The sequence below is a fragment of the Chrysemys picta genome, chromosome 12, assembly GCF_011386835.1.
Source record: "Chrysemys picta bellii isolate R12L10 chromosome 12, ASM1138683v2, whole genome shotgun sequence".
In the NCBI taxonomy this organism is placed as follows: Eukaryota; Metazoa; Chordata; order Testudines; family Emydidae; genus Chrysemys; species Chrysemys picta.
This window is the reverse complement of record NC_088802.1, coordinates 21211687-21223849: the sequence shown is the minus strand read 5'-3', so window position 1 is coordinate 21223849 and position 12163 is coordinate 21211687. Positions and strand designations below refer to the sequence as shown.

General features: G+C 47.2%; 1 protein-coding gene across 1 annotated transcript; it reads right to left on the bottom strand.

Moving 5' to 3' along the window:
• Window positions 1–342: 342 nt before the first annotated feature.
• LOC135974740 (olfactory receptor 2AP1-like) lies at window positions 343–1320 on the bottom strand. The gene has a single exon (XM_065563257.1). It carries the CDS (start codon window positions 1306–1308, stop codon window positions 343–345), a length of 966 nt encoding a protein of 321 aa, XP_065419329.1. The 5' UTR covers window positions 1309–1320.
• Window positions 1321–12163: the final 10843 nt, after the last annotated feature.

The window sequence follows — 12163 nt, the reverse complement described above, 5'->3', positions numbered from 1 at the left end:
TGTGGATTCCACTGGCTAGCAAGGCACTAGAAGTTAGGCCTTGCAATGCCTAAGTCCCTTTGTGGATCCAGCCCTAAGTCATTATTTTACATTCTTACTTTGTTTTAGTCTATGGAATTCACCAAAATATCTACTCACAATCAACAAGGAAAATAAAGTTCAATTTTATTTTGAACACAAAGATCCTGGTTCTGATTGATCTTACGGTTTCAAATCTTTGCAGATCCTCAAGCGTTACAAGTTCACACTACCAAAGACCTAGAATGAAGTAAGGGCTACGCCACCTCTGAGCTTTAAAGTGTAAATCAGCTGCACTCATCATTATTTTCTCTTTCAAAAAATTCAGTAGCATTTCTGAATTCTTATAAAATCTACACATTTACTGACCATTTTTCTCACAGCCTCTTTCACCTCTTTGTTTCTCAGGCTGTATATGAAGGGATTGGTCATAGGAGTCAGAACTGTGTAGAAGACAGAGAACACTTTGTTGAGGTCTCTGAGTGTGTTGGTTTTTGGTAGCAGATACACAATGATCAGAGTTCCATAGAAAATTGTCACCACAATGAGGTGAGAGGAGCAAGTAGAAAATGCCTTTTGCCTCCCAGTGGTGGAAGGGATTCGCAGGATGGTGGAGATGATACAAATGTAGGATGTCCCAGTTAAAGCAAATGGGGGCAGGGTAAGTAAAGCGGCCACAATGGTGATTACAAGCTCCACCTGGTAGATGTCATTGCAGTAGAGATTTATTATTTGTGTAGATTCACAGAAGAAATGATCAATTTCATTGGCGCCACAGAAAGTTAATTGTAACATAAGAGAAACTACTATGATAATAGCTAGAAATCCATTTATCCAAGACCCAGCTGCTAGCTGGAGGCAGAAACTGCCATTCATAAGGGTTGCATAGTGAAGTGGTTTGCATATTGCTAGATATCGATCATAAGACATTGCTGCTAGGAGATAACACTCCGTGGCTGCAAGGAAACCAACAAAGTAAAATTGTGTGATGCAGCCACCAATAGAAATGGTTCTGTTCCCAGTCAGGAAACCGGCCAGCATCCTGGGCAGGATGGTGGAGGTGTAGCAGGTCTCCAAACAGGACAAGTTCCCCAGAAAGAAGTACATCGGGGTGTGAAGGTGCTGATCAGCCACAACTAGCACAACAATGAGGATGTTCCCGGCCATGGTCACAATGTAAATCACAAGGAACAGCAGAAAGAGAAGGATCTGCAGTTTGGGGACAGTCCCAAATCCCAGGAGGATGAATTCTGTGAGGGAGGTTTGATTTCTCTGTTCTGTGTCTGCCATGGCGGAAATGAAGTAAACTCTACAATAAAACAAGAACAGAATTTGTTAAACATCAGTATCACATTATTAATTTAAAAGCATTAATGTTCAAGTGCTCCTTCTCCTTCATGTCACCTGCCCAAGTACTGGGCTGTGCACATAGGCTGATAGGCTGGGAGTGAGACAATGGAGGCTGACAACATCTGAGAGTGAGTGAGAAAAACTGACACACAAACATGCTGCTAAGGCAAGCTCAGATTTTTGTAAAGACCCTAATTTGTCTGACTAACAATAGATTAAGCCTTGCTCCCTTCATTCTGCTCCAAAAAGCTGACACTAGTGGTGTGTAGTGAGGAAACCAGTTCATCAGGAGGAGTCTGGCAAATGAAGGTGTAGGCACCGGATTCCCTGAATTCAGACAGACTCATTTGGGCTCGTAACACACCCCACAATTTTGCTGGCTGAGAATCGGCTTGTTTGGACTTCAGAAACTTCCTTTGTCCCTGACAGAAACCAATGCTCCATGAATGTGGTTCTGGTGCCAGTCCAAGCCCTCACCTGCTAAGCCTTTTTAGGTAGTCATTGTTAGAGTTCATTTATACTGTACCATGTAGATCAGTTTTTATGCTGCTTTGTGATCATCACATATTAACTTTTGGATTTCTTTACCAAGGAACATTGTTGATTCAAACTGCTTAGTGAGATTCTGAATATTGAATGATCAAAATCCCCATTGTCAGCTACACTAGCAAAGCTGTACATTTACAAGAGATATAAACTCACATGATTCAGAAAATATGCCATCCATCATGTCTGAGGTATTTTATTTTTTGTTCACGATTCCTTTTTATCTTTTTTTTCCATTTCCCACTCTGAACATCCACAGCTTTGAAAAAGTTACTGAGAGTTAAAAGGAAAAATGAAAGTCTGATACTTTGCCATTCGGTAATTTTTAAAAATATGAGGATTTATTTTTAAATGTATTGCATGGCAAAAAGAAAAAAAAAGAATAAAAGCAGAGGAAGATTTGGGTGGGGTGGGGGGGAATGTCACTATTCATTTTATTGCGCCCAGTGATAAATGGAGAAAAAAAAGAGGAAAAAAACTCAAAAAGTTTAAATGTTTTCTTGTATTGAAAAAAGAAGACTTACAGGGGATTTGATAGTCTTCAAATATGTAAAGGGCTGTTATAAAGAGGATGGTGATCAATTGTTCTCCACGTCCGCTGAAGGTAGGATAAGAAGTCAGAGCTTACTCTGCAGCAAGAGAGATTTAGGTTAGATATTTGGGGGGAAAAAAACTATTTATAAGGATAGTTCAACATTGGAACAAGTTACCAAGGTGATCTGTGGAATCCCCGTCACTGGAAGTTTTTAGAACAGGTTGGACAAACAGCAGCCAGGGATGGTCTAGGTATAATTGATACTGACTCAGCACTGTGGGATGGACTAGACAACCTCTCAAGGACCCTTGCAGCTCTACATTTCTATGATTCTATCTGGAGTTTAACAATAGTTCTGGAAGGGATCTTATACATTGGAGTTAACGGTTTAAGCCCATCTCTAACTATTAGAGATCAGGATGAGATCTGATGTGGGGGGCATATCATTCCACAAGAGTTACTGCAGCGTTATTACACATTCCTCTGCAGTCTCTGGAGCTGCCACTGTCAGAGACAGGAGACTGGGATAAATGGACCTGGGATCTGGTCCAGTCTGGAAATCCCTATGTTCTTCATTGATTGGGTTATTTAGAAGAAAAGTGGACCAAACACTAATAAATGTACTATTAGGGCCAGTCCTGGCAGAGAGATGGCCTGGAGGGGACAGAGTTTTCCTTTCTTGTCTCTAGATTCTATAATTCTGTTCCAAGTTCCATCAGTGATGGTGAGCAACAGGAAGACATTTCCCGTCTCTATGCCTCAGTCCCCCTGTCGGTTACATGGCAATATTAATACTGACTGGCATCTCTGGGGGAAGGCGAGACTGAATCACCACTGATTGCTCAGTCCTTTGACAGCACTGCATGGCAGGCTCTATCTTAGTGTGTGGCAGCAGCAGTATGAGGGATAACACTCACCTTCAACCACAGGATATTCAGCCTCCAGTCTTGCTTGGATCTCTCAGGATTTGGTGACCAGGATTCAGATTCTTCTTTCATTTCTCCCCATGAATTTGGTTCTCTCAGTAAAGAGATGGGATGAGCAGGTGCCGAGATCTCACTTGGACCATGTTCTCCTCCCTCTGTTGATGGGGTATGGTTGCCTCCTCATAGAAATGTAGGGTTGGAAGGGACCTCAAGAGGTCATCTAGTCCAGCCCCCGATGCTGAGGCAGGAACAAGTAAACCTAGATCATCCCTATCCTGTCCTTAAAAACCTCTGAAAATGAGGATTTCACAACCTCTCTTGGTAACCTGTTCCAGTGCTTAACTACCCTTAGAGTTAGAAAGTTTTTCCTAATATCTAACCTAAATCTGCCTTGATGCAATTAGAACTGATTCCTTCTTGTCCTACCTTCAGTTTAGTATTTGTATCCTTTGCAGGAGAAGGTTGTGTCTCCCCTGATGCCACTTCTGAGGGGGGTTTTCCATTGGCTGACTCTGGGGAGTTCCTGCTGTTTGCAACACAGACAGCACGAAAACCAGTCCTGATGCAATGAGCCTGCTGAGCTCATAGGAGTTCTCTCCTCTCTGAGAGATGATTGAGTTGCACGACTGAGAGGTCCTGCTGTACCTAGCAAGGGCCTCATCCTGCTGTCCCAAAGCAGATGAATAATCCTCTCTTATGTGAGCAGTCCCGCCCCCTTCCGTGAGACAACATGCCCCAGTAAGGGTTGTCCACATTGGTCAAGTGTGATAGGCTGGGCTCTCACAGTGGGGAGCATAGTAATTGGACAGTAAAATTTCTATGAAATATTGTCTACTTGGTCCCGAGTTTGCAAATTAGACATTTCAATCATGATTTTCAAATCAGCCTCAAGGAATTAGGCACTTAACCACCATGAAAAGTAAGTTGAATCTGGATGCCTAACTCCTTGAGGCTCTTTGAGAACGCCAGTCTTGGTGGGGGTGGAGGTGGGGGGTGGACACAGGAAAGCCCAAATAAAAGCTGATGGAAACATTTTAACTACGAAACCTGCTTTGTAACTGAGCCAAATATGCCACTCTGGCAATTTGATTCACACAGTGGGGGCTGGAGCACATGACTTATGAGGAGAGACATAGGGAACTGGGATTGTTTAGTCTGCAGAAGAGAAGAATGAGGGGGGATGTGATAGCTGCTTTCAACTACCTAAAAGGGTGTTCCAAAGAGGATGGATCTAGACTGTTCTCAGTGGTACCAGATGGCAGAAGAAGGAGTAATGGTCTTAAGTTGCAGTGGTGGAGGTTTAGGTTGGATATTAGGAAAAGCTTTTTCACTAGAAGGGTGGTGAAGCACTGGAATGGGTTACCTAGGGAGGTGGTAGAATCTCCTTCCTTAGAGGTTTTTAAGGTCAGGCTTGACAAAGCCCTCGCTGGGATGATTTAGTTGGGAATTGGTCCTGCTCTGAGAAGGGGGTTGGACTAGATGACCTCCTGAGGTCCCTTCCAACCCTGATATTCTATGATTCTATGAAATATGACAACCAACAACACAGATCCCCCTTTTGATCTATTCTCACACATGCACAGGTCTGAAGAGAGATGTAAACCACTAGAAAGGGAGGAGACACATTGTGCCAGAGAGTTACACAACTATTTGCTAGACATCAGAGGAATGTTGGGAGTCAGGACTCCTGGGTTCTATGCCAGGTCTTGGAGGGGTACAAGCTGTAGTACTTGCAGACAATAGTACAACTATCCATATCAATTTGGCACAGGCTTCCTGAACGTTATTGTGGCTGAGAGAATGTGTTATTAGAGACTGGCTAAATAGAAAGACAAAACTAGTGAGGGACTACATTGAAGAGAGGTGTTGTGGGGACTAATAGGAAGCTGGAAGGAATGTAGGGGGAAGAGCAGATGGATGGTGTAGTGCTTTGGGAGCAGGGCCGGCTCTAAAATTTTTGCCACCCAAAGCAAAAACAATTTTGGCCGCCGCCCCCCCGTTCTTTAATTACCCCACCCCCGGCCCTGCCTCAACTCCGCCCCTTCCCCAAATACCCAGCCCTGTCTCCTCCCCCCATGCTCTCAAGCTTAGGAGGGAGGGAGGGGGAGAAGCGGCACCCACGCCGCAGCCACTCGGAGTCTCCCCCCCCCCACCCAGGTTTGAGAGCCTGGGAGGGAGGGGGAGACTCCAAGTGGCCGCGGCGCAGGCGCAGCTTCTCCCCCTCCCTCCCAGGCTCCCAAGCCTGGGAGGGAGGGGGAGCAGCGGTGTGCGAAACGGCCGCTCGGGATCTCCCCCTCCCTCCCAGGTTTGAGAGCCTGGGAGGGAGGGCGAGTAGCGGCGCGCGAATCAGCTGTTTTGCGCACCGTGGCAGCAGCAGCGGAGGTGAGCTAGGGCTGCCGGGGCACATTTTTAGGGGTGGCATTCTGGCGCCGGCCATGCCGCCCCTAAAAATGTGCCGCCCCAAGCACCAGCTTGTTTTGCTGGTGCCTAGAGCCAGCCCTGTTTGGGAGGTATTCCAGCCCTTGGGAGCCTTGTATTCCAGTTCTGGCTCCACCAAAGACTGCCTGTTTGACCAAGGTGATCTCTGGGCCTCAGTTCCCCAGCTGTATAATGGAGATAACAGATGTTCCCCACCCCCTGGGGGTATTGTGAGGAGAAATACACTAAAGACTGTGGGTCACCCACATACTACACAGATGGCGTGCAGGTAAGTACCTTAGGGAGAGGCAGGGCTGTCTCATGAATGAGAGCCTGCACACACTGAGAGGAGGTGAAATTGCCCATGCAGCAAACCTAGTGTCTGATACTGGAATTACACCTGCAAGGAGGCTATGATCTGAACTGACCACTGGGTGGAAAGGGAGCAGAAATGTGAGTGTGGGAATACAGCAGTGATGGCGATGAAGGGGCTGTCTGACAATGACTAAGGAGCACCCTGCCCTGCATGTTCAGGTCTCTCTCAGCAGAGTAGGGGAAGTGATCAGATTTAGATAAGCCCAGGGGCCGTGCCAGCCTCTTGCCGGTGGGAGGCTGAGGTGGGCTAAACAGAAAATTGTTAGGGGGGCGGTGCCCCCTCATCATTACCGGTCCTGTCTCCTCCTCTCCCCACACCGAGCTCTTGCCCACTGGCCAGGTTGGAGGCCAGAAACCAGAGCCAGGCAGTGCGGGGAGGCTGCTGTACTGGCTGGTGTCACGGTGCGGGTGACCGCGGCGCTCTCCCGTTTTCACCTCCTGCTGGTGCCTGGGGCCCCAGGGCAGTGGCTGCTGCTCAGCTCCCCTGCCGTTCTTAGACTTTTGCATCCCATAACAGCCGCCCGGGTGGGGGGACCCGGCACTCGGGCCGGCAGAGCCCTTGAGGAGCAGCGAACATGGCGGGTGCAGGGCCCAGGAGAGGGTCAGTCCAGGCCGCTGTGGGAGCCCTGGACCCTCCCCCTGCCCTGGGCAGCACCGGTGGGTGGAGACATGGACCGGGGGCTGCTTTGGGGCCCCCTGCTCTCTCCACTCTGCCTTCAGAGCTGGGTGTCTGGAGAGTGGTGGTGACTATGGGAGGGGGTAAAGAAAATAGCCCCCACAAGCTTCCCCTGGCCCAGGGGCCATGGGCACAAACAGCAGCAGGAGACGGGGGAGTGTTATGGCAGCCTGCACCATGGCACCAGCCAACCTGCACTGCCCAGGTCTGGCTTCCAGCCTCTGGCCAGGGGGCGGGACATGGGGGGAGGAGGAGGAGGTGGGACTGGCACTTACCTGAGGAGGAGCACAGGGTGGGGCCACAGAGAGAGGCAGGGCCTCGTGGGAAGTGGGAGGTACAGGCCCCGCTATTTTCTGTCTAACCCATCTCAGCCCTTCCACCAGGAAGAGGCTGGCACCACCCTTGCCCAGGGCTGTGGCTGCTCTTCAGCTCCCCTTCAACTGTTGCAGCCTGTAACAGCTGTCCAGGAGGGGGGACCCAGATCTGAGGCCGTCAGAGCCCTCAGGGAGCAATGACCATGGGGGACAGGGCACAGGAGCCCAGGCTGGTCAGTCCAGCCCACTGTGGGGAGCTCTGGACCCTCCACCTACCCTTGATGGGGGGCTGCTCTGATGCCTCCCGACCCTCTGCCTGGGCTTACTCGTGCACAGCCACAGATGCCTTCAGAGCTGGGCGCGTGGCTAGCAGCCACCACTCTGCATTCAGAGCTGGGTGGTTGGAGAGCGGCGGCAGCTACGGGGTGGCTAAGGCAAATTTTGGGGTGGCTATAGCTCTCGCAAGGCCCCCCGGCCACCCCTGCCCCCTACCTTTACCAGCATGGCATCCCTCCGAAAAAGTTAGAACACTCAGGTATACAAATTTGTGCATGATGAAGTATTCAAGGCTTGAGGGAGGGTAAAACAGCTGTGAAGAATTATTTTCTTCTCAATCCTAAATATCATGGGACTGCATAGCTGAGGAGCTAATATCGGAACTAATCCTTGACCAAATATGAACTTTGACTGGGATTCTTGAAGGAGCCTAAGGGATCTAGGCACCCATATCCAAATGTGATTTGGGTGCTTCATTCCCTTAGCTTCCTTTGCAAATCCCAGCCTTCCTGGTTGCCACACACCAAGGTTATCATGGATTTATAAGTACTGACCATTTACTGAGCTCAAGAAAATCAGTTCTACAAAGTGTAAAAAAGTGCAGACTTTAGAAGATCTAAAACCATGCAGGAGAGGACAGTGGTTTGTGTAGATGGGTACACAGGCACATTTGTGTGTATACACACATCAATTAATGTAAACATTCTAGCAGAGTCTATATAACCATTGCATTTCTGCAGCACTGTATGTTGCCCATGTCTGGTTCCCAGAAGTTAGCATTTCCATCAGTAAGTTTTCTGAGGAAAGTTCTCCCACATTGACTTGAATTATACTGGTGTTTGGGGCGGGGGGGCGGATAAGACTATCCACTTCTTTCTAATTGCAAAACTGTGTGGGAGATTGTTATTCCCAGTCCAGTTCAAAGTTTTTAATAAGTACAAGCAAGTCCCAATTTTTTTTTAATACAGCCTTATGTCAACCCTTCACCATTAAGCTTTTGTGTCTCCAAAGCTTTGTTTTTAACAATGTCTGGTGCCATTTGACTTGTTTTTCCCAAATGTAATTGCATTTAGTGAAACAGCCTAATGAGTCTCTTGGAGGCGTGGGGCGTGAGGGGAAGAAATCTTGCACATGGTGATGAAGCACTAGTTTACCTTTCGGAGCGATGACAGTGGACCAGATTGCCTGCTGATTTACATTGATGTAACTCCATTGCCATCAATGGGCCCAATCTCCAGTTGGTGTAAACCAATGTAGCTCCATTGGAGGCAATGGACAACATGCTCATCTGATGTAAATTGGTGTTGCTCCATTGGCGTCAATGGGCCAAATCCCCAGCTGATTCAAATTGGTGTAGCCCCATTAAAGTAAATAGGGCTATAAGTTTACTAGGACTCAGAATCTAGCCCTATAGCTGCCCTCTTTCTTATCCCTTATTTTCTGCAGCCATGTAAAGGGATTTATGTAGTACAGCTGCCCTTTTTCCACCCCAAAGTTTCTGCTGACATCTAGGCAGCATTTTGCAAGGTAGCTGCTCTTTTGTCATATCCTCTCTCAAATCAATGCTTCAGTACAGTACATGCAAAGTTCTCTTCAGTAACCCTGTGCAGCTGGTAGCAGAATTAAGCCAGCATAACTGCCCTTATCTCTTTCCTTGCCAGGCTGAGGCAGGAAGTTCTGGTGAATCAGGCACTGGAAAAATGGATTTGTTATCTAGCTCTGCCACCTAACTGCTGTGTGGCCTGATGACAGGAAAAAAGAGGGAGGGCTTATGTCCAGTGTTCTCCATCCTCATGCTGGTAGGCATGGGATCATGGAAAGCACCCCCTTGGGGTGAAATTTAATTTTTTCATCTCATGATTATGGTTATAGTTTGAGGTGCAAGAGATTTGAGTCTCCACACAAGTTTGTCTCTATCTAAATACACCACGATGGCAAAACTTCTCTAGTCATTCCCCACAACCTGTCTGTCACCAGCTGAACCCCACTAAGCTCCACTGCCAGTTGTGACTTTCTCTGAAAATGTGTTTTTAATGGCACAAAGCACGATTTTTATCACAACCTCCACGAAAATGCAGCCTTTTGTGTAAACTAATTTTATTTTATTTTTGCATGAATTTCCTATTAAAGTAGCACCCTGTGACAGAGAGAAACTTTGCAATGCAACAGGTCAAAGAAAGAGGCCTTGTGTTTTATAGGAGTAGCAGATTGGTGAGACGCAAGGAGAGGGGAATGGTGTCTCTTTCTCTCTCACTTCCAAGAACTGGCATCAGGGCCCCATCCCTGCATTTGCATGGTAGCTGGAGTGGAAGGTTGCTCTTTTACTCTCTCACCATGTTACTATCAATTGGAATGAAGCTACAGGAGACCTTTACTCATGATGGCTGTTAAGACCTGCATGGAAAGAGATACTCAGAGGAAGCTATTTGCAGTGCATGCACAACAACAGACTGAGAGACCCAAACAAAGAGTCCTAGGTGTTCTATGCTATCCTGACCCCACCAATCAACCCTTTCAGATGTAGCCTGAGAAACAAGGAAGCCGATGCAATAAGCAAAGTGCTCAGTGAGTTTGTGGCTTTGTCAAGAATTCAGACGTCCCTAGCCAATTGTTTTAGGCTGAAAAGAAATGAGGATGATCTGAGATGATTTCCTGCATCATAGAAAAAAGCATCCATGCTGTGAAATCTTGGCCCCCTTGACATCAGTGATAAATCTTGATTTGACTTCAACAGGGAATGGATTTCACCGCATGTCTCCTCTGTATCTGGCCAGTTGAAACAGCACGTGAGAAAGTGATGACATACTGAGAACTTCTGATATCCTCTCGCCTTTTGGCAGAGTGACAGAAGTTTTTAATGCAATTTTTTGGTTCATAGAAAGCTGGGCTGTTTTTGACATTTTTATACAAAAATATATATATTTATTATTTTTCCATTTTATTTGATGACACACCAAAATGAAAATGTCTTGCATCTGAAGAAGTGAGGTTCTTACCCACGAAAGCTTATGCTCCCAATACTTCTGTTAGTCTCAAAGGTGCCACAGGACCCTCTGTTGCTTTTTACCAAAATGAAAGTTTTTCAGTTTTTATTTTTAATTGTTTAGTGTAGGGGAGGGATTGAGTCTGGAGCATTGGGCCTGAGGCCAGAACCATAGTCAGCAAAGTCAGGCCATGCTGGGAACCAAAGTCAGGCCATGTATAAAAGCAGATCTTTACAAGTTTACTGTCTGATACGTGACCTTGGCAAAGGTATTGCTAGTGTTGCTAAAACACAGGCACTCCTAAGAAAAAACAGATATTGAAAATGTGTGTGAACACACTCCAGAAGATCAGCACAGGTACATCCTGACCTAACACAAGATAAGAGGGTTTGACAGAAGTGATGAATAGGGATGTTTTGCCCAAGGCACCTGAAGCAAGATACAAGGGGAGGTAACAAGCAGATGTCATGAAACATGTGAGGTGGTACGTAAGCTGTTTGTCTCAGTCTATAATGTTGGGATACTTCACCTTAATCCTTTGTCTGGCCTAGGGGGCAGTGGAAAGTCCCACCACTGACTGAGCTGGTCCATTGTAATGGGCATATATGTGTTAGTGTACCTGTAGAATCTATGGGGCACTAGTACTGTGCTTCGTTGACAATAAACCTGGCTGAGCGCTTTTGCCACTGAACAGAGTCTGTGGTCTTTCTTGGCAGTACTATCGAGGTCTGCTGAGCTGTCTGTCTGCAGGACTGGGACAGTATACAGAGAAAGCACACACACATGCCAACTGACATCACATTCCAGATGTTTTTAGCTACCACCCTTATCCTTTTCCCTGGTAGTTCAAACAAAACATCCTTATCCATTATCCTATCATCCTATCCTTATCTTACGAGGGGTTGGTGAGTTCTTGTATCATCTCTTAGGAATGTGTTCATGTAGTTACTTGAGAACTCTGGGTATTCTTGTACCATCCTCTCCGGTCAGGAATGTGCTTACTTGGTAGCCAATACCTAGTGTGTTGTTATATTGCCAAGGCCAGGACAACTCTGGTTCACAGCCTTTGGTTCACACTGTTAGTTATGCCTAGGGCTCCAGCAAGGCCTACAACTAAGTCCTATGACCACTTGTAATGGTGTGGCGACTCACCTCTCGTGAGCGCCTCCTGCTGGCTGAGTGGGTGTGCCTGCACTCTCTTTCCAATTGTGGTAGGTCTTCAGGGACTCAGCCCTCCAGCCGCATCATACTCAGTCTGTACATGAACAGACAGACAAAATAGACCCCTTCCGCAGTACACAATTCCTAATTAGTCCAATAGGGGCCGATCACAGTACCCCTCAGTTGGTGTCTGTCTCACCTCCTGCAGCCCGCCCTGGGCTCACATCCTTATTTAGTCCAACAGGGGTCTATCACAGTACTCCTCCACTGGAACATCTCTGTAGCCCACCCCGGGCTCAGTTCTCACTCTTACCCTCGTTGGTTTCCTGCAGCTCTCCGTGGGTCAGTCTTTAACCAGTCCCGGTCCTGGTGTGGGGTCGTGCCCCAAGGGCTTCCTCCTTGGAGACTCTTCACCCTCTCTGATCCCAGCTCTCCACTATCAGTCACTATCAATTCAATCCCCTTCCAGGGGATACCAAAGTTCAATAATTTGCTGACCCTTCCCTGGACCTGTTTCTTGGCCCCTCTCTGGGCCTGCATCAACTTCCTTCTTCTGGGAGTAAGCCACTTCCCAGTGTCTGGTG